This window comes from Octopus bimaculoides, chromosome 7 (genome assembly GCF_046866305.1).
Source record: "Octopus bimaculoides isolate indiv1 chromosome 7, ASM4686630v1, whole genome shotgun sequence".
NCBI classification, from domain to species: domain Eukaryota; kingdom Metazoa; phylum Mollusca; class Cephalopoda; order Octopoda; family Octopodidae; genus Octopus; species Octopus bimaculoides.
Window position 1 is genome coordinate 34,948,739 of NC_142934.1, and position 22,787 is coordinate 34,971,525.

Sequence of the window (22,787 nt, forward strand, 5' to 3'; positions counted from 1 at the left end):
TTTCGGATCATGTCCACATGTGGCTAAATATTTGTTACATTTTTGGTCCCACCAAGATTACAGATAGGACTTGCTTTCTATATTGTGTCCATGTATAAGCTTTTTATCTCTATACTTTTTACTTTTATTTCTTATATATTTTTTTTACATATTTATAGAGATATTGTTTTATAGGTCTATTGCTCATATATTTTTTACACATATTTTTTCTGTATTTTACCTTCCACCCTGCATTTTTTCTGTGCGTATATAGATGTGTATGTGGAACCTTTCATGCATGTTTATGGATGTGTACGTATGTGTGGGTATGCGTATATAGATGTGCATGTGTGCATGCATGCAAGTATGTGCATATATAGACGTGTGTTATTCTTACTGCTTTTTTACACTTTTTCACACTTTTTTCTGTAATTTGCGTTTAGCTCTGTTTTTTCTTGTGCATGTGCATATATAGATGTGTGTATGAACCTTTTTTGTGTGCGAGCGTGTATGCGGGTATGTATATATTTTTTGGTGAATGTGTGGGTGAGCATGCGTGTGTTTCAAGTGAGGGTGGATGAGTATATACATATAGGAGCATGTATGTGGGTGTGCGGGCACGCATGTGTATGTATGGACTGGTGCGCTTCCACAAATACTATGGATATTTTTACTCCCTTACCTTTAATCCCTCCTCTCACTTAGCGGTCATTCTAATAGCTCTTTTGTCTTAATAACGGTCAATCACACAGTAATTTCCCTTTGTTTAACGGTCATTTCCACAGCATGTTTTCGATGGTCAGATAACTGAAGAGATGGTGGCGCGGGTTTCCGCTCCGACATTCAAAACTCAGAGTTTTATCATGGCTACCGAATAATTGTCACATATTATTTACAGATATATATATATATATATATATATATATATATATATATATATATATATATATATATATATATATATATATATTTGTATGTGTATATGTAAATATGATGTATACTTATGAGTATGTGTGTGTGCAAATGCATCTACTAAAGGTAATAAAATATATGTATGTGCATGCTGGTGTAGGATAAATGGCGATAACCATACCTTTTATCTGGTGTTTCTTTCATTTTATTCTCATTTTTCCTCTTATATAATTGTATTCCTTGATTCTCCAGATAGAACCATAAACTAATTAAGATAGTGATTTGAGAAATATGATAGGTTTTGAACCCTTATGCATCTTACAAGCAGCCTTTAGAAATTCTACAACTCTTAATAGCTTCACTTGCTTCACTATGTAACATCATGAGCTGGTCAATTTAAATTTTCTACCCACTCTGTTTAAAATCACCTGAAGATGGCAGATTTTTGTCATGATGTAATCTAAGAACTCATCTGTAAAATGATGCTGAAACAGCTGTTAATTTTAAATCCCATTTGTTATATATATATATATATATATATATATATATATATTTATTGTGGAGTACCTAACTAACTTGAAACAAGCAAGCACAGTTTTATGATTTATGGTGCCTTAATAATAAAATGAGCTGATTCATTGCTATTAAAAATATGGCTTGTTTTTTTTCATTTTAAGAACAAATAATGATTACACTTGTAGTATTGTCTTCCTTCATACTTTCTAGGTTACACCTGTAAATCAGATTCTGGAGATTCAACAGAATCCATTGCTGTTGGCAGTGTTGCTGGTGGAGGACGATATGATGGCCTTGTTGGAATGTTCGACCCAAAAGGCAAGGAAGTACCTTGTGTTGGTGTCAGTATTGGAATAGAACGCATTTTCGCCATTATGGAAGCTAAAGTTTTGGTAAGATTTAGAGACATAGCAGAATGTTTTACTAAAAATAATTTCAATTTCAACAGTAAATAGCCCCTCTTTCAACAGTATTTATTATCTTGCTGTCAGACTACTAAGTATGTAACACATATTCAATTATTGATTGTAGCTATTTCACTTATTAATGCTTTGGGAAAGGCATCAATGTTATAAAATCACATTTCTGTTTGCCTCAATCAATAAACTTATTCGCATTTTAATTGGTATTTTTTGTCCCATAAAAGTCAAACAATTTACTTTATTGTCAATTAGCACCTGGTTAGTTCTGTTCAAATAAGCCTAAATCCCAAAGCATTCCACTCATGACCACTCTACCAAATATAGTATATCTACAATTACATTATCCAATGTGTACCACCTTTTCTTTAAGATGATTTTTAGGGAAATTCAGCTGCTATTTCTAGCATGTTGAGTGATTTTGTAAAGCACCTTCATTAAATATGTTATCATTAGTATTGGTATTGTTATTTAGCATTCCAGCTAGACCATCTTGCCTTGTTTTGCAGTATATCTAGGACTACATTAATTAATGCATCCTTACTTCTGTTTACGATAGTAAAATATGATTTAAGAAAGATTTGACTAAATCCCTGCATAAATGTTCCTCTCTTACTCTTAAAATTGACTCAAGCACTTAAAACAATCAAGTGAATGCCTGATACATGTTAACCAAGTCATACTTGCTTGTGAGAGATGGCTGTGGGTTTTTATTATTTTAATTAATCTGTTTTGCATCATTAAAACACAAATGAACATAACTTTTGTAGATGTAAAATGGTTTGGAATATAAGGTATTGGACTATCAATTCAAAGACTGAGAGTCAATATGTACCAAAGGTGTTGTTGAACACTTAAAACTGGACACATTGCTTTTGATAAGCTGTAGACACAAGTATCTTTGCTTCACTAATTCATCTACTATCAAATACATTGAGGTACACACACCCTGGCACCCCTTCTTATATCACTGGTTTCTGTAATTTAGCCTTGCACTTTTTCTTAGAGTCTGTGACACAACCTGCTACCCTTTCTTGCATCACTGGTTTCTGTAATACTTGTGTGTTTTACTAGTAGAGTTTGGTAGTTTAATACCTTACCTTCCTTCTGAAAAAGGATATGATACATCACTGCAGATCACCCAAAACATGCATTAAATAGGTAATGGAATGTTTAGACCGATAGATCAGCATGATTTCTAAGTGAGTATCATATTTTCCTAATCTTATCAAAAGCTGACCACCAGTTCCCAAAACCCTTGTGACCTGTGGCAATGTAGTTTTGTAGTGATTTGTGAATTTTATAATATAATTGTATTAAAGTGAATGATATATCTGTATTGTTATTTCAGAGTGATAATGCAAAGATTCGAACGACCAGTACAGAGGTATATGTTATTTCAGCTCAAAAGAACTTACTTGAGGAACGGATGAAAATTTGTTGTGAACTTTGGGATGCTAAAATCAAAGTAAGAATGATGATGATGTTACTGTGATTTAGCCCCAGGCCAGCCCTGGTTGTGCAGTCCTATGATCAAAGCCACTCAAACTATGATCAATCCATCATATTTTGATCAATAGTGTACTCTGGACTACACTATGCCAGGAACCTCTTTTAAAGGTAGCAGGATGTGGTTTGATGTCTGTCTGGTTGTTGTTTCTAATAGACTGTGGAACCACATAGGAACCCTCTTGTTGGATCATTTCTTGCAGTGATGTGGAGCCTCAGATTTTGGTGTTGTATGTGGAGGTGGAGATGTTTGATTTTGTCACTGTGTTGTGCTTTTGGTCCAGGTGCATTACCATTCTTTTACTTTGTCTACCAACCAAAACTAGACATCACTCCCCATCATAGTTATGTTATTAATATTTAGTTGCAAAAGCAATGATTCCAAAAATTTTCATTCAAGATGATAATAGTCAAATTTCATTTGTTCAGTTGTTAACAATGTCTGATTTGTTAATGTTAACAACTCTTCTGTTGGTCATGGTTAAATTGTAATAAGACATAATATATATTAGCAACAGAGGTAGTATTAATTAATACCAAGAGGTAATGTTTATCCCCACCTAAGTGGGGATAAATATTACCTCTCTGTAATAAGACAGTCTATAACTTAAGTATCTATAGTTTGTTTATGAAATGTTAGTATTTTTATATAGGATTTGTGTTACAGAGAACAGTGGTTACACAGTTCACTGCATCATCATGTCTAAAATAGTGACTTTCTTCTTTGTACCATCTTTTTTCTTCATTAGACCAATTATATTTCTCATCTTGAAGAAATTTCTATTTCTAAATCTTTTAAACATTAAGGACATGAAGACAAGGAAAGCCCCTTAGCCGTCAGGAATCACTGCCAAGAAGATTAAAATTTCCAGTGGTGTAGGATGCAGCTTAGCCACCCATATAGTTAATCAGATTTTTCAGAAAAGCACCATCCCCAATGACTGGTGTAGTAGTATTATAATTAGCTGCTATGATGCCTTAGATAGAAACAACTACAGAGACATTAAATTGCTAGACGAAGTCATGAAAGTTACTAAGAGAGCTATAACTCAATTGATTAGAAATAGAATTAAACTAGATGAGATGCAATTTTGGTCTTGTACCTGGGAAGAGTACCACAGATGCCATCTTCCTAATGAGACAGCTGCAGTACTTGGCCAAAAGTAAATCATTGTACTTAGCCTTCGTCACCCTACTCTGTAATATGGTGGTCTCTAAGGAAGTTAGGAGTAGAGGAGTGGCTCATTAGAGCTGTACAAGCCGTGTACAGTAGTGTTGTCAGTAAGGCCATAAGTACAGTGATGATTTTAGCATACAGGTAGGGGTTCACCAAGGCTCACTTCTTATTCATTATGGTCCTCCAGGCCATAACAGAGGAATTCAAAACTGGGTGCCCATGGGAACTGCTATATACTGATGACCTTGCTCTTATTGCAGAATCTTTAGCAGAATTAGAGAAGAAATTTCAGGTATGGAAACAAAACCTGGAATCAAAGGGCCTTAGTGTTAACCTAGCAAAGATCAAAGTTGTTAGTAAGAAAGAAGATAAAGCTCTCTTTCCGACAGGTAAATGGCCCTGCTCAATATGTAGGAAAGGAGTTGGAAGAAATTCCATTCACTGCACCCAGTGTAAACTATGGACACATAAAAGGTGCAATGGAATCTTTGTATGTGGCAGATGGGCAGGAACAATAAGCACTAAGAGCACACAGGACTTAGATTCTCTCAAATGCCCAGGAGGCTCTCTTCAGATTGTAGATAGCCTCTGTTAGCTAGGTGACCAAACTAGTAATGGTGGAGGGTGTTCTGAAAGTATTGTTTCTAGAATAAGAATTGGGTGGGGGAAAGTTCAGAGAGCTATTACCTCTGTTGGTAACAAAAGGACTCACTCTCAGACCGTAAGGTAGACTATATGATGCTTGTGTGTGAACTGCTATACTCCATGGTAGTGAGACATGAGCTCTGAATGCAGAAGACATGCATAGATTGGAGAGAAATGAAGGTAGTAATCTCCATTGGATGTGCAACATCAGTGCCCATGTACAAGAAAGTGTAAATGTATTAAGAGAAAAGTTGGGCATTAAGGGGAATCAAATGTAGCATGCAAAGGAGAAGATTATATTAGTTTTGACATGTGATGCGTATGAATGAGGACAGCTATATAAAAAAGTGCCGATCATTGAAAGTAGATGGTACCCACGGAAGAGGGAGACCCAGGAAGATGTGGGATGAAATGGTAAGGACTGATCTTAGGATATTGGACCTCATGAAGGAAACGACAATGGACCAAGATGTCTGGTGATACGAAGTTTTTGAGAAGACCTGCCCACATCAGTGAAACTGAGTTCTAGAAGCGCTGTGTCCCACCCACACTTAAAATTTCTCACTCACTCTACCACAACAAACCAAACTACATCCCTTCTCTTCCCCACATTTCCACTTCATGTACTAAGCTTACTCCCCACCTCCCCAATCCTGTCCTCTGGGCCCTGTGCCACTGTATTATTGCTCTCTGCTAGCTCCCAACCTGTCTCAATAGCACAACTGTTTCTGTTTTCATTCCTGATCTCTCTCTCTCTCTCTCTCTCTCTCTCTCTTTTTCTCTCTCTCTCTCTCTCTCTCTCTCTCTCTCTCTCTCTCTCTAAACACCTGTTTCTGTCTCTCTGCCTCACTATAACCTTTCATCATCCAGCAGAAAATCAGTGTCCCCTCCCCTCTCAAAAGAGTTTTCCCTCCCCACTTTTTGTTATGCCTTGCAAGTACTTGGTGGCCCTGTCAGTGCAGGCGCCACTTAAAGGCACCCAGTCCACATTGTAAAGTGGATGGCATTTGGAAAGGCAACCAGCTGTAAAAACCTTGCCCAAACTGACCTCGCTTGTGCTTGTGCCATGTAAAAAGTGCTAAGTCCACTCTGCTGAATGGTTGGTGTTAGAAAGGGCATCCAGCTATAAAAATCCTGTCAAAACAGCTACAGATGTCTGGTGTGGGCTTCTGCCTGGCTGATTCTTGTCAAACCATTCTACCCATGCCAGCATAGAAAGCAGACTTTAAACGACAACAATTTAAAGAGATATTCTCATCTATTTTGATTTACTGTGATTATTGACTATTAATTGATATATGTTGTCTTCAAATCATCCTTTTTGTAATTATCAGAAAGTTGTAAAGTGGCAGACAAAATGTTTTATGAACTTTTACAATGTGAGTTCAAATTTTACCAAGATTCATTTTGTCTATCGCATTTCTAGTACCAATAAAAGAAGGTATGCTTAAGTATTGACTATTTCTCCCATTATTTGTGGCCAGTGCTAGAAATTATTATTATTTAAATTTTGGTAGCAGAATAGCTGAAATGGGAACTCACCAAATTAAATTTTCCACAATGTTTAATTTTATCTCTCTTTACATTCTAAGTTCAACAACTGCTTGAGATAACTCTGCCTTTCAGAACCACCTGCCACACAAGGTAATGGTGATAAAATGAATTGCATAGTGTCAACTGCCTGTAAAACTTGCAGTTTGCCTATAACAAACATACAAAATACCTTATTGTTGTTTCCTGTTCTTCATTACAGACTGAGCATTCCTACAAAAAGTCTCCAAAATTGTTGGACCAATTCCAGTATTGTGAAAACAGTGGTATTCCTTTGGCCATTATTATTGGAGAATCTGAAATTGAGCAGGGTGTTGTCAAACTCCGTGTTATTTCTACCAGAGAAGAGGTAAGCATCTGTTTTCAGAAAGGGAGTAGAATTTCAACTGAATGTAAAACTTCCTGTCAAATTTTTATTGACCTTAAGGACAATATTGTAGAAGCAAAAGGGCAAGCATCTGCTTGATTAATTGCTCAAAAGTCTTGTGTTCAGATCCACTGCAAGCCTGTCATTTTACATGTACCTCAATTTGCTTGAATTAAGGTTATGTAATGCAAAGACATTTAGGGATTTTGTATGAGATAGATTATCATGCAATCAAGGGGAACATATATTTTCTATTTCACATCAAGAAACTAGTACCAGACCAGAAAGATTTCTAAGGCACATTCCCAGTCCTTTTTTTCCTTTTTTTTTAACGTCTTTTAATATTATGAAAGCATATTGGCTGACAGTTTAAGGAGCTGGGCTACAAGCCACATACAATTGTAATTTCACACCTTACTGCAACCAAGGGATTGTATTACTGAGCAAAGTAAATAATCCTGCTGGCACCAGTTTAATTTACTGAACCTAATTAGTCTCCACTCCATCACTGAGTAGTTTGTAGTAGGAAGTATATCTCAATATAAAAACAAATGCTTCAACAAGTAAATCATCTCACTGATGTAGTCATGGAAAAATGGATGTAAAAATAATTTGTTTTTTTTTTCTTCCAAAATTGTATTATGTGTTTTACAACCTTTACATCATAAGACAGTGCCAAACAACTTTATCAAGGATGCATTATTATGCCATGTGTTCCCGGCAAAAACAGTTAACTACAGGATGTTTGGGCTAACTTTGACAGTTTGCATATAAGGAAAACAAAAACAGTATCCTATCCAAAAATAAAAGTGTTTTTAAAAAATAAAAAAAGTTTCAACTAGATTATGGCTGAGAGATAATAGTTTACTCAAACTAGCTGCTCTCAGCTTCTATCATGGCCTCAAGACAACTCTGGAACCCGGTGTATGCATTCCTCACTGTATTCCTGGAAAGATCTTCGAACACCTCCTTGATCTTGGCCACCAGCTCAGCCATGGTACTGCAGGCAAAGCAGTTGGTGTCTTTCTCAACTAAGCCCTACACATAATAATCCATGGGATTATAATCAGGAGAATTAGGAGGCCAGAAATTGGGACTGGTGAAGTCATAGAAATTGTCCAACAACCACTTCTGGTGGCATGGCAAGGAATTGAATCCTGCTGCCACACATATGGTCTTTCATCAGCAACCCTCACCAGCCAGGATTTGACTGCTGTCTTCAATAGCTTCACATAGCTGTCTGAATTGAGCTTAAGACCCTTTCAAAGATGTGGGATGGCATGACATTACCCTCATTGGAGACACACCCAAAGACTATCACAGTTTGGGGTAATTTGGTTTTCATAATGTCCATGTCATGTCTTACACCTTTATTGTGTTTACAGAGCATTGAACAGCAGTCATGGTGTCAGTATTTTGATACCTGGTGTGAATCATAATGATACAGGTAACTTTTTACTAATTTTCAGATGACTTCCAGTCCTCCATGTCAGCTAACTTTTTTTCTATTACAACTTTAATCTTTATGCTCTCCAACTCTGTTGACTGTTCATCAATACATCAAGCTGTCCTTAAAAAAGTGGGCATAAAAAATCATCAAGTTTAGTCCAAATGCCTTATATATCCCAAATAGATATCAATGACAGGATATAGCAACAGCTTGGTTGATTTACTTCTAAATAAATAAATATCAAAAGAAAATATATGAATAGTTATTCCACATAATTCTAAAATGTATCACACATATATCATCATGATCATCATTTAACATCCGTTGTCCATGCTGGGAAGCTGGAAGGCTGTACCAGACTCTAGTCTGATTTGGCAAGTTTTCTATGGCTGGATGCCCTTCTTAATGTCACCCCCTCTGAGAGTGTAATGGGTGCTGTTACGTGCCATTGGCACAAGTGCCAGTTGCATGACACCAGTATCTGCTATGACTATGATTTCACTTGGCTTGCTGTGTCTTCTTCTCAAGCACTACATAATGCCAAAAGTCTCAGTCATTCATCATTGCCTCCATGAGGCCCAACACTCGGAAGATGCTTTTCACGTGCCACCAGCATCAGCTACCTTGCCTCCATGAGGCCAACACTTGAATGGAGCTTTTTATGTGCCACTAGCATGGGTATCAGTTACATGATACCAGCATCAGTCATGACTACAATTTCACTTGGCTTCACGGATCTTCTCAAGCACAGCATATCACCAAAGGTCTCAATTGCTAGTCATTGCCTCCGTGAAGCCTAAAGTTTGAAGATCATACTTCATCACTTTGTCCCATGTCTTCCTGGGTCTACCTCTACCGCAGGTTCCCTCCACAGTTAGTAATCGGCACTTCTGTACATAGCTGTTCTTATCCGTATGCATCACACAACCATACCAGCACAGTCGTCCCTCTTGCACACCACATCTTATGCCTTTTATGCCTAACTTTTCTTTCAAGATGCTTACAGTCTGTCATACATGCACACTGACATTGCACATCCAGTAAAGCATACTAGCTTCATTTCTTTCAAGCCTATGCATGTCCTCAGCTATCACAGCCCATGTTTCACTTCTGTGTAGCATAGCTGTTCACACAGGTATCATACAGTTTGCCTTTCACACTGAGGAAGAATCCCTTTGTTGCCAGTAAAGGTAGGAGCTCTCTGAACTTTGCCCAGCCTATTCCTATTCTTGCAGCTCTCAGAGCATCCTCCTCTGCTACTGACTTGGTCACTTAGATAATCGAAGCTATCTACTAGCTCTAGAATATCCCCTTGGCAGTTGATGGAGTCTATTTTCTGTACATTTAACTATAATACAGACTACATATAGTTTGTATTATCACAACTGTCTGATGAAAAGTCACATGAAACTCTGAGTAATGGTTCGTGAAGAGTTTTTATTTTTCAGCTTTCATAAAATAGTGTGCGCGCATGTGTGTGTGTTTATATATATATATAGTGTAGGTATCAGTTAGAGAGGTTTAATACCTCTAAGGGATAATTAAATCCATAGTTGCTCCTAGTTATTACCTGGGTAGGTACAGTCTTTTGTAAGGTTGTACGGTAGCAGGTGGTTTGGTTGGTAAACCGTAGTTTAGGTTATATAACTTGTGGTTTTCGCTGGTATGCCTTAAGGCATACCAGCGAAAACCACAAGTTTCCCATTTTTATTATATCCATTTTCTTCTGCTATATATATATATATATATATATATATATATATAAGCTCCAAGTTGATATTGGAGCCCAATGCAGCCCTCTGGCTTGTCTGATCCTGTCAAACCATCCAACCCATGCCAGTATGGAAACAGATGCTAAAAGATGATGATGATGATAACTTGGTCTTTGATTTCAGTTGTAAACTGATCTCAGGCAAATTGATCCTTTTAATTCCACACTGGGCATTCCTTAATTGCCATGTAAGTCATAAGGGAAGTGAAGAGAACTTTAGCAAAATGTGTGATAGGTCTTGTGTGTGAGGTGTTATTTGTTTTAACTGACACCTCTCATGCTATGTTTGTTTAATCATTAATCATCATCATCATCATCATTTAACGTCTGCTTTCCATGCTAGCATGGGTTGGACGATTTGACTGAGGACTGGTGAAACCAGATGGCTACACCCGGCTCCAATCTGATTTGGCAGAGTTTCTACAGCTGGATGCCCTTCCTAACGCCGACCACTCAGAGAGTGTAGTGGGTGCTTTTACGTGTCGCCCGCACGAAGGCCAGTCAGGCGGTACTGGCAACGGCCACGCTCAAAATGGTGTATTTTATGTGCCACCTGCACAAGAGCCAGTCCAGGGGCACTGGCAACGATCTCGCTCGAAAGTCCTTACACATGCCGCGGGCACAAGTGCCATCACAATTTCACTTTCGCTTGCCCCAATAAGTCTTCGCAAGTTGAGTTTCATGTCCAATGAGGGAGACGACGTTGGCATGGGTGCCAGATGTCAAATTTAACTCTATTTCTATTTCACTTGCCTCAACAGGTCTTTGCAAGTGGAATTTAGTGTCCAATGAAGGAAGGAAGGTACGCATAAGTGGACTGGTTGAGGCCTTAGATTTAGGACTCACTTGGCTTGCCGGGTCTTCTCACTCACAGCATATTTCCAATTGGCCGAGTTTCTACAGCTGGATGCCCTTCCTAACGCCGACCACTCAGAGAGTGTAGTGGGTGCTTTTACGCACCACCGGCACGAAGGCCAGTCAGGCGGTACTGGCAACGGCCACGCTCAAAATGGTGTATTTTATGTGCCACCCGCACAAGAGCCAGTCCATGGGCACTGGCAACGATCTCTCTCGAAAGTCCTTACACATGCCACGGGTACAAGTACCAGAAAGGCGACGCTGGGCACAGGTGCCTTCACGATTTCACTTTCCCCAATAAGTCTTCGCTAGCTGAGTTTCGTGTCCAATGAAGGAGACAACGTTGGCATGGGTGCCAGTTGTTGAATTTAACTCAATTTCGATTTCACTTGCCTCAACAGGTCTTCGTAGAAAGATAATTTTAAATCTTGTTACGCTTAAAAATTGTCATATGTTGGTGTCTTTCGGACAGGAGTATTTTAAAACTATTTTATGTTGCAGATGTAAACCCCTTCTTTACTGTACAGAGTGTCTCTCTTTGTGACTGGTGATGAGCACACACATCCTTGAATATATATTCTAAGCCCAACAGATTTTTAAAGACTGCTAATTATTGTTTAGCTCCTGGTGAGCCCTGACTGAGTAGATCTATGATCAAAAGGCATTCCAGTCATGACCATCCTGTGGTTTTTTACTTGTGTGCTGGGAACCCAGAAGCTACATTACTGAATGACCTTTTCTAACGAGGTAGGGTTTGATTTGACAGAGATTTGGCTGTAATATTTCTATTACATCAAGCAACCTTATAGTCTCCCTGGTGTTATGGTGTACTGTAGGTGGAAGGCAAATGTCACTACAAGTAGGGTGTTTGTCTAACACTGGTAATAATTTCAGATGACCTGATACCTTTGCCTGACAGCCAGGTGAACTGAGGAAAATGTACACCAGTAGATATATATGGGGTGTGTGGGTATCCTTGTCTTGACATTGTGTGGTAATTGTAAATGAATGTCACTGTAAGACAAGTGACATTCTTTGTTCCCAATCTTGTGTGAAGACATATCTAGCAATGGAGAAATATCAATTAATTTGGAAACTAGTGAGGTTTGGCAACAGGAAGGGCATTTGGCTGTAGAAAATCTGCCTCAATAAAATTATCTGACCCATGAGGGATGGGAAAGTAAAAGTCAAAGCAATAATAATGATGATGTGGTGATTGGTGAGCTACAGACTGATTTGTTAAGTCACCATTGAAAACTTCATTTTCTTATTGAGACTGTTGTATAATTTACATAAACCACGGAAGACCCGCTATGCAGTTGTTTGCCTTGCTAGAAACAAACTGCCAACTCTTCCTCAAACCACATCCTCCTCTCTTAAAAAGAGAGGCATTGACTGGTGTAGCTGAAGGTTCACTCTTCCCACAAATAAGATTAACAATAACAATCATCTTACATGTTGTATATAACCATGGTGGAGTTCATCTCTGAGTTATAGCTGTCAACATTATCATCTGTTTTCCATGCTGGCATGGGTTGAAGGTTTGACAGGAGCTGACAAACCAGAGGACTGCATCAGGCTCCAATGTCTGCTTTGGCATGACTTCTATGGCTGGATGCCCATCCTAAGACCTGCCATTTTACAGAGTGTACTGGGTGCTTTTTAAATGGTACCAGCACTAGGGAAGTTACCAAATAACTCACAAGACATTACTCCTCAACTGAGGGCTGGAGAGTGGTAGCTTTATGCCAGATGATGAGAGGTTAAAGTATGATAGAGGGATAGGAACATATGTCAAGCAACAAATGTCATGGTTACTCCCGTTGGAAGAGGAGGAGGATGGTGTGAGGGTGTGTCAGCATATCTTCAAGTTACTGGAAGGTGAATAAAGAGTGTGGTATGAGTGAGTATGCAAGTTTGTGAGAATGTGAGAGGCAAGTAGTTGAGGGATAGAGAGAAATGTAGTAATTGGTCAGTCATGAAAATCAGTTGGAGGGGAAGGTGGAGGAGGTAGGTGTGGGTTGGTGGGGGTAATAGGTGAGGATGTAGTCAATTTTGCTTGTGTGAGCATCAGATTGATAGGTGATCAGAGGATTGGCTGGTTAGTGTTGCAGATCATCAGGTAATTTCATCACAAAACTCCTATAGCTTTGTTCTGTCTTCATTTTGGGTACCAAAACTATAACCTCCATCACACCATGGAAGCCACTATGATGCTGCCCAACATGTCCATTGAGGTAACTAGCCATGAAAATAAGGTCACTGATGTTCATCATTGAGGTAATCTGAAAAAGAGTATCATAAAATCAATCTTAGATATGACAGTCCTACTTTTTTGGAATCACAGACAAAGAAAATAAGTTGTTGATGTATTTTTCAAGACTAGTCTAAGCATAATTATCCAATCACACACTCTGACTACCTCGATCACTTTATTCACCCAGTTCTCAGCTAAAATTATCCCCATGTCCTCCTTACAATCACTATTGCCTTTCCAACAGAATTATATCTGTTCTTTACCTGTGAGGTATCTGGCTGAGGCCCCCTGTATCTTGCATGCAGCACACATCTACATTCCTCCATTCTCACATTTCAACAATCTCACCAAACCTACCTTGGAATGTGCTTTCATTGACTGTGCCTACTCTAAGGATGTGGGTAGAGTGGAAAGAGTAAATAGGGACCCAGGGAACAGCATTCAGTATCAGGTAAGAGGGTTTGCAAGGATGCCTGCAGGCATATCAGTTATGCAAATCAAAAATACTGTTCACCTTAGTCACATTTGCCCAGATCCACATACACATAAGGCAAAGCCAACTAGTTAAAGAAAGGTTTGAGGTAAAAATATTCAACATTGCAATCATATAAATGAATTGTCAGTTTTAGTGTTACTGTTAGTTGTGGTTCCTAAGCTGTAGCTTGGAGGACTGGGACGTTTGAGAGTTAAATATCATAACCTTAGATACCTTGTAATGGTAGTAACTGTATATAAATTCCCAACCTCTTAGTTTTCTAAGGATCCTCTTGAATTAGCCATTCATGCTATCAACACTGGATATATTCACATACAAAATGTATAAAAACCTTATTTACATGACTGAATATATAATACTTTGAAAAACATTTCATACAGAAAAAAAAATCTAATTCTTGCTTTTAATTTTTTTCAACCCTTTTGTTTTTATATTTCTGTTGAAAGACATTGCTTTATTTCAGTTAATTTTGAAAATAATCAAAAATTTAGTTCAATAAGTTTATCTTTATTAAGCTGATGTTTGTAACATAAATTAACATAAAATCTTGATGGAAGGTTTTAATTTATATAACTTAAACTCTTTTGTTATCATATTTCTTTGTTTCAATGAATTTTGAAAATAATGATGAATTTAATAAAATAATTTTGTCATTATTAAGATAGTGCTTGAAATATGAATTAACATGAAATTTTAATGGAACATTTTTATTTATATTACTTTAATACAGGAAATCTGCACCATAGAACCAGAGACATTTTCAGTATATTATCAAAAGGGTTAAATCTATCTAAAATATTTGTTCTTTCTTTACAGTGCACAATTCCACGAGAAAGTTACATCAAGGAAATCAAAAAAGCACTGAAAGCTTAAATTGAATAATTTAATTCTAGTTTGCTGCAAGATGTTTTGGGCCAAATTTTATTTACTTTACCAATAAATGAAACCATTTGTAAACCTGCTTTTGCTTCTTACTACTCCATTCCCCAGGTAATAGCTAACATAGCATTATATATTTGTAAATGAGAATTTAAAAGAAACAATGACAAGTCATGCATTACATGCTGACCATTGCAATAAGCAAAGATCTTCATATATGCACTTTAATTATAAATTATGTTGATGATTCTGGGCCTTTTTATTACTTTTCATAAATAATTCAGATAATTTTTGTGAACATTTAACTAAAAAATTTAAGGAAATTATTTCAGTTCCCTTAATTTGGAAAGGCATTCCATCTTGTTTAATTGAAAACTTCCCCAAGAATTTTAAATAAAAATTAGTTCTTGGAATTTCTTTCTTTTTTTTTTTTTACTTTCAAAGTACTTTTTAATTAATAATTAGTAATTCATGAGACAAGAAACAAGATATAACAATGAAAACTCCTTCAAATCACATTGTGTTATCTTCAAAAAGATGGGGGTTGCCAAATAATTTGCAGCACAAGAAAGGCCAAGAAAAGGAAAAAAACAAGAGAAAAGGGAAAGGCCCTCTCAACTAAGTGATGGAAGTATTTGAGAGGGTGGCGAGGTGATTTTTATGCCAGGGACCAGCAGATACATGGCTACCCGACATTTATATATGAGTAGGTGGAAATATCTAGGAAAAGGGTAAGATGGTAATGATAGAGTGCCAGAGCAAAACCTTTGAAAAGCAAGAGATGATACAAGCAGTGGATCAAGAGGGGAGGTCAGTGACAGGAGAGTACCAAATGGCTAGAGATGGGGATAGAAGTGAATGTAACGAATGATGAATAGAGGTGCAGCTTGAGGGAAAATATCAGTTGGTGGGGGAATGACAGTTCAGGGAGTGGATGGTAAACAAGGCATAGTAGTGGTGGAGAGAGTGAATTAGAGGCACTTAAGGCGTAACTGTAGTGAGTGGGCATGATGACAAATATGCAAAAGTGTTGGGAAATACAGGTGATATATCAGGTATTAAGATGAAGCATGAGAGAGGGGGAATAACTAGAAGCATATCCAAGGAAGAATAATGAGAAAGAGGAATGTAAGTAAGGTGAGAAGAGAGGAATGCAGTAACAGGTGGTACAATGAGTTGGGGGGAAGGGTTAGGTAATGAGAAGCAGAGAATACTTGGCTGGGCAGTATGAGTGTAGGAAAAGCACATAGCGCATACAAGCATGGGCAAATAAATATAGAAACACATATGAACGTTATCTCTCTCTCTGTCTCCATTTATATATATATATATATATATATATATATATATATATATAATTGCATCATGGAAGGTGTTTATAAGCCATTTAAAAATATACAAAAACCATTAGATTCCGTGCTGCACGGAATTTTGTCAGTGAACAGGTTGCGGTCTCAAAGCGACGAAAATATTTTGGCAAACTAAATTTAGATGTTGAAGTGAATCTAATGGTTTTTGTGTGTTTTTAAATGGCTTATAAACACCTTCCACATTGCAAATGTTTGTTTTAGCACATGATCTCAGATCAGGTCACTTGCTGTGCAAGTACATCTCTAATTATATATATATATATATATATATAAAAAAAATAGCACAAATGGAATGAGGTTCACTACAGCTGTTTCAGACATATTCTTTATTTATGAACAAGATCATTAAGTCATGAAAAAAAACTGTTTTCTTCAGGTGAATAAAGAGTGAATGGTCTATTTTGTGAGAAATTATAAGTTAAATTTTACTCTTTATTCACCTGAAGAAAACCAGGTTTTTTGCATGATGTAACACTTTTGTTCATCAATAGAGAACACGTCTGAAACAGCTCTGGTGAACCTCAATCCATCTGTTATTGCTTATTTTTCACCATGCATTTAGATCTGGGGCCTACAGTTGACTGTGGAATTTGTGCAGTGAGTGTACCTGTCTGTGACTTGGAATACAAGTATATTCTGTCAGTACTTGTGAATGTGTGCATAATTGTTGTAGTGAAAATGGTACACTCCTTCTCACGTGACAAAGTGGTATGGCACAGCCACTATAAAGTCAGACAGTTAGTTGTTGTAGGAGGTCAGTAGTAGTAGAGTCATTGTACAAGTCCTCAGTTGGGGTCAGTGTCAGTTACATGATATATACGAGTTCAAGTTACTGCCAAGGTACACATTTCAAAGTTGTCTTGCAGAGCTATCAGGTATCCCTGATAGACGAGTCAAAGATAATAAGATGTGGAATACCGCCACAACATAGTAGTGGTGACAAGAATATTACAGTGCTGATGACAACATACAAGTGGACGAGGATCCCCATTATAATAGTGGCAATTAGGATATAAACAATTCATGTGGACAATGTTGAAAAATTTTTTATATGGTGAAATTAAAAACTTGACAAAGAAGTAACAAACATTTTTGTTGTATATATATTCTATGAAAAATCCATAAAATTATGGAAAACTTGTGAGAGGGTTTGTTGAGCTGCAAAAACAGCAACAAATGCTACAACTAATGAAGTTGGTAACAAAACCGGAAAATACATTTGAGCCAGATCATGTAGCAAATTCAACAAATGAATTTAAATATGATTCAGAAGAGGGAATCACTTTCAAGACATACTAGCAGTATAACGTTGTCCGGGTGTGACTTATTACGCCATCTATGATAAATCTTGCTAGGTGAAAATCAACTAAAAAAGAAAGCCTTACAACGAAAAAACCGTTATGATGTAAATATGTTCATAATTCAAAAGACGATGAAATTAATAGGGAAAGTCTGAAGGCTGTTTTGCGTAACATTATTAAGTGTACGTAAATTTCATCCGTCTAATTGACTATACAAATGCTTGTGCAAAACAACTTTTTGCGCTGCCATGATTATACATAGCAGGGTAATCCCTTTTCGCAGGAGCTACGAAGGCAATTTCTGATGAAGCAATTGCTGGCGATCTGTTGCGACACAGTTCTGCACGAATTCTATCAGATTGGGCCGTAGATGTGGATGCACCATTTTGCATTATGTTCAAAGTAGCTTCTGGAATGTGGCGAATTGCTGCAGTCTGTTGCTGTCTTTTTAAACTGGTTGCTTTCTTTCTCCAGCAAGCTCTCTTCTTTGGAGGCATAATCTATGCACATATTAAACAATACAACAAAAGTTATAACAGATGGCAGGGTCAGTAGTTTTCACATTTCGGTAATTTTTCAGATTAACACCCGCACGATTACCTAACCCTAATGCTAACCCTAACCCTAAACCCTAACCCTAAAACCCTAACCCTGACCCTAAGACCGTAACCGTAACACTAACCCTAACCGTAATCCTAAACCCAAACCCTAACACCCTAGTGTTGTCCTGTCTACATAAGCTCCATAGTTTGTATATTTACAAAACATTGACGAACATGTGTTATATTGTAGTGAATGCTTGTGTATACGTGCGCATGTATGTGTTTGAGGGAGCGAGAGAGAAGAGGGAGAGAGGTAGAGAAAGAGAGGAAGGGAGAATGGAAGACAGTTATAAAATAGCAATGCGTGCGCGTGTTTATATAAGAAACACACACAAACTAAATCTTATATCTATAATGTTGATGTGTTTATGTATATGTTGCCACAGATCACGTATGTGTGGTTGTGTGTGTTTTTATGTTTCTATGTTATGAAAAATATGTTAGAGGTAGAGAGATAGCTATTAAATGGGAGAGAGGAAGTTAATCTATGACTTTGTATGTATCACTTTCTATCTCTCTCTCTCCCTCTTTTACTCTTACTCTCTATATATGTTGAGCACGTGTGTAAGAACGCCATTCCAGGTAGAAGGGAAGAAATATAAAAGTTGCTAGAAATAACAGCCAAATCTCCCTTAAATCACACAAAGTAAACGGAATTTTAAAAATCTAATTACTGCACTGGAAAGTGCACATCGAAAAGATTCTATTGGTGTAAAAATTTTTACGAAAAAGTGAAAAATGTGGATTTCTATAATGTTTAAAAAGGTTTCACACAGATACACAATTTCAGCTTTATTATAAACTAGCAGTATAACCCGACCTTGTCCGGTTGTGACTTATTATGCCATCTACGATAAGTCTTGCTAGCTGAAAATCAACTAAAAAAGAAAGCCTTACAACGAAAAAACCCTTATGATGTAAATATGTTCATAATTCAAAAGACGATGAAATTAATAGGGAAAGTCTGAAGGCTGTTTTGCGTAAAATTATGAAGCATACGTAAATTTCATCCGTGTTATTGGCTATAGAAATGCTTGTGCAAAACAACTTTTTGCGCTGCCCTGATTATACATAGCAGGGTAATCCCTTTTCACAGGAGCTAGGATGGCAATTTGTGATGAAGCAATTGCTGGCAATCTGTTGCTAAACAGTTTTGCCAGAATTCTATCAGATTGGGCAGAAGGTCTTGATGCACCATTTTGCATTATGTTCAAAGTAGCTACTGGAATGTGGTGAATTGCTGCAGTCTGTGGCTGTCATTTAAAACCGGTTGCTGTCTTTCCCCAGCAAACTCTCTTCTTTGGAGGCATAATCTATGTATATATTAAACAGAACAACAAAAGTTATAATAGCTGGCAGGGTCGGTACTTTTCACATATCTGTAATTTTTCAGATTAACACCCGCACGATTACCCAATCCTAAACCTAATCCTAACCCTAACCCTAAACCCTAACCCTAACCCTAACCTTGACCCTAAAAAACGTAACCGTAACATTAATCCTAAACCCTGACCCTAACCCTAACACCCTAGTGAAAATCGTGGTAAATTTACAAAACATTGACGAACATGAGTTATATTTTACTGAATGATTGTGTACTTGCACGTGTATGCTTTTGAGAGAGCGAGAGAGGAAGAGGTAGAGAGGGGGAGAGAAAGGAATGGGGTAGTTAAAAGTTTTCTTATGACTGCTTCTCTTCACTGCCTATTACCTCATTAGAAATCTAAGGATGCACATAAGCACATAATAGAGAAAAATGAAACAAATATGGACGACTTGCTCCGAAACACCACCGAGTGGGGAACACTTCTCAAAAATAACCTGCAGTTGTTTCCTTCAAAATTCCTACATGCTTGAAATGTACATACATCAAGGTACATTTGTACAAAATTTCATGAAAAAATATTCATTTTCCTGGAAGTTAAGGGGAATTTAAGTGGAATTTCCGAATATTGTACCCCACCCCCTTCCAAAACACTTTCACCGAAAATTTTTGTATATTTGGAATCTACATAATAAATAATATATGCATAGAAAATTTCATTAAAAAATATTCAATTTTATGAAAGTTATAACCTTCCCAAAGTTGGGGGATACAACTCTGTAGTTATGCCATCAATGTTTTGTAAAATACCACGATGTGAATGATTGTGTTTACTTCCTCTCTCGCTCTCTCAAACGTATACGCATACGTTTGAGAGAGCGAGAGAGGAAGAGGGGGAGAAATGAATAGAGATTGAGAGCAATGTGTATGTTGTTGTCACAGGTCATGTATGTGTGGTTGTGTGTGTTTTTACGTATCTATGTTATGAAAAATAGGTAAAGAATACTGAGATGAAAGTTTAATCTATGACGTTGTATGTATCACTTTCTCTCTCTCTCCCTCTCCCTCTTTTACTCTTACTCTCTATATTTTTATGTTGAGCGCGTGTGTAAGAATGGCGTTCCAGGTAGAAGGGATGAAATATAAAAGTTGCTAGAAACAACAGCCAAATCTCCCTTAAATCACACAAAGTAAACGGAATTTTAAAAAATCTAATTACTGCACTGGAAAGTTCACATCGAGAAAATTCCATTGATGTAAAAAATTTTACGAAAAAGTGGAAAATGTGGATTTCTATAAACTTTAAAAACGGCTTCACACAGACACACAACTTCAGCTTTATATATTAAGATAAGATTACCGAAGATTTAAACAAATTTTCAAAAAAGAATGCCAAGACTGGACAGACAGAATGAAAACGTGTCTAATACTGAGAAAACTGGTGATGATAGAGCTTGAGAAATACTGTAACTTTATATTGTCTAAAAAAGTTTCTGATATAAATTTCATGGACACAGTTGACATTTTATGTAGGATGTTTAGTGAAAAAACATTGTTCAACATGTGTTGGAAGTGTTTGAACACTGAGAAAAGTGATGATGAAGATTTTACCACCAATGCGGGTAGAGTGTACAGAGAGTGCGAGAGATTTAAACTGGATAAACTAACTCCAGACTCATTCAAGTGCCTGATTTTTGCTCAGGGAGTTAATACTAAAATGGATGCAGATTCAGAAAGAAAATTCTCACAAAGCTGGAAATGAACCAGGATATAATTCTCCAGAAATTGTCAGAGGAGTGCGATATGATATTAATAATAAGGCACAACACAGAAGAAATCCAAAGCAGAGGTTGTTTACAGATAAAACCAGTGCAAAAAAGTCAGAAAATGGATAAAGTGTTTCACAAGAAATACAATATATGTCAGGAGATAAACCTAGGTATGGTATGTGGTGGTAGGCACCTGAAAAAAGAGTGTCTGTTCAGAAAAAATGAAGTGTTTTCGTGGGAACACAGGATACATTAAATCACACTGCAAAACTAAGATGACAAAAAAATGGACGAAACATAGAAAAAATAAATAGTTTGTCATCAGAGAAAAAAGTTTGTACAATGAACAGAAAATTCCTGAAGGTGAGAATTGAAACCACTAGTGTCAAAATGCAATTAGACATGGGCAGTGACATCACTATCATAAATAAAGAAACATGGCAACAAATAGGTAAGCTGAAATTATTTAAATCAAATAAAGTAGCATATGGTGTTACAGGAAAGAAATTATATTTCATTGGCGAATGTATTTGCAATGTAACTTTTCAAGGTGAAACAAGAACAATCATTTATGTGTTGCAAAAACCGCTAAACCTATTTGGCAGAGAATGCATGGAGTTATTTAAAATGGGGGATATCCCCATTAGTGTTCTCTGTGAAAACAGTCAATTAAAAGTTCGAATGAAGTCTATCAGCTGAAACAAAAAATTAAAAATTGTTTCCAAATGTTTTTTTGGAAGGATTAGGCTGTTACACTTAAACAAAAGTGAGGATTGTGGCAACAGAAAAGGCAGCACCTGTTTTTAGGCCCAGACAGAAATTACTGTTTGTGATGTTGGACCAGGTCAATAAAGAGCTAGAAAGTCTAGCTATAATTGAAAAAGTTGACCAATGCGACTATGCAACTCCGATGGTTTATGGAAAGAAAAAAATAATAAACTAAGAGTGTGTGCGGACTTTTGAACTGGATTAAATGACTGTTTACTCGAACACAACTATCCATTACAAAGCTCAGAAGAAGTGTTTTCAAAGCTACATGGAGGAATAATTTTCTTGGAGGCCTATCTACAGATACAGGTAGAGGAAGATTGTGCACACTTCTTAACAATCAACACACACCGTGGATTGGATTGTATAAATTCAAGCAGCTTCCTTTTGGAGTAAAAGTGACACCTGTTATATTCCAACAAGTGATGGACTTGATGTTATATGATAGCGACTTCGCTATCGCTTATCTTGATATTTTGATAAAGAGCAAAACAGTGGAGCAATACTTTGAACATATTAAAAAAGTATTCTGAAAAATAAATGTATACAGGTTTTGACTAATGGAGGAAAAGTGTGAATTTTTGATGAAAAAAATAAAATATTTGGGTCAAGTAACTGACAGAAGGGGACGAAGGCCAGACCCATCAAGGGTGATAATAATGCAGAATATGCCTCCCCCAACAAATGTCAAATTGTTACAAGCATTTTTAGGCTTGGTAATCTACTATCAAGTATATATCCCAAACATACACAACACAAAGGTTCCACTAAATGAGCTATTAAAATGGTTTTGGTCAGAAAAATACCAGAAGGCATTTGAGGAACTAAAAAGCATGTTAACTTCAGACTTGTCACTTACACACTTCG

The 22,787-nt window shown here is 37.0% G+C and overlaps 1 protein-coding gene across 1 annotated transcript in view; it reads left to right on the plus strand.

The window, feature by feature from the left end:
- Window positions 1–15,199, plus strand: part of LOC106883735 (histidine--tRNA ligase) — a 40,663-nt gene extending 25,464 nt beyond the window's left edge. The window contains exons 9-12 of the mRNA XM_052969549.2: window positions 1,618–1,799; window positions 3,178–3,294; window positions 6,911–7,057; window positions 14,724–15,199. Coding sequence (XP_052825509.1) covers window positions 1,618–1,799; window positions 3,178–3,294; window positions 6,911–7,057; window positions 14,724–14,780 — 503 coding nt within the window. The 3' untranslated portion in view covers window positions 14,781–15,199. The remainder of the gene's footprint in view (window positions 1–1,617; window positions 1,800–3,177; window positions 3,295–6,910; window positions 7,058–14,723) is intronic.
- Window positions 15,200–22,787: the final 7,588 nt, after the last annotated feature.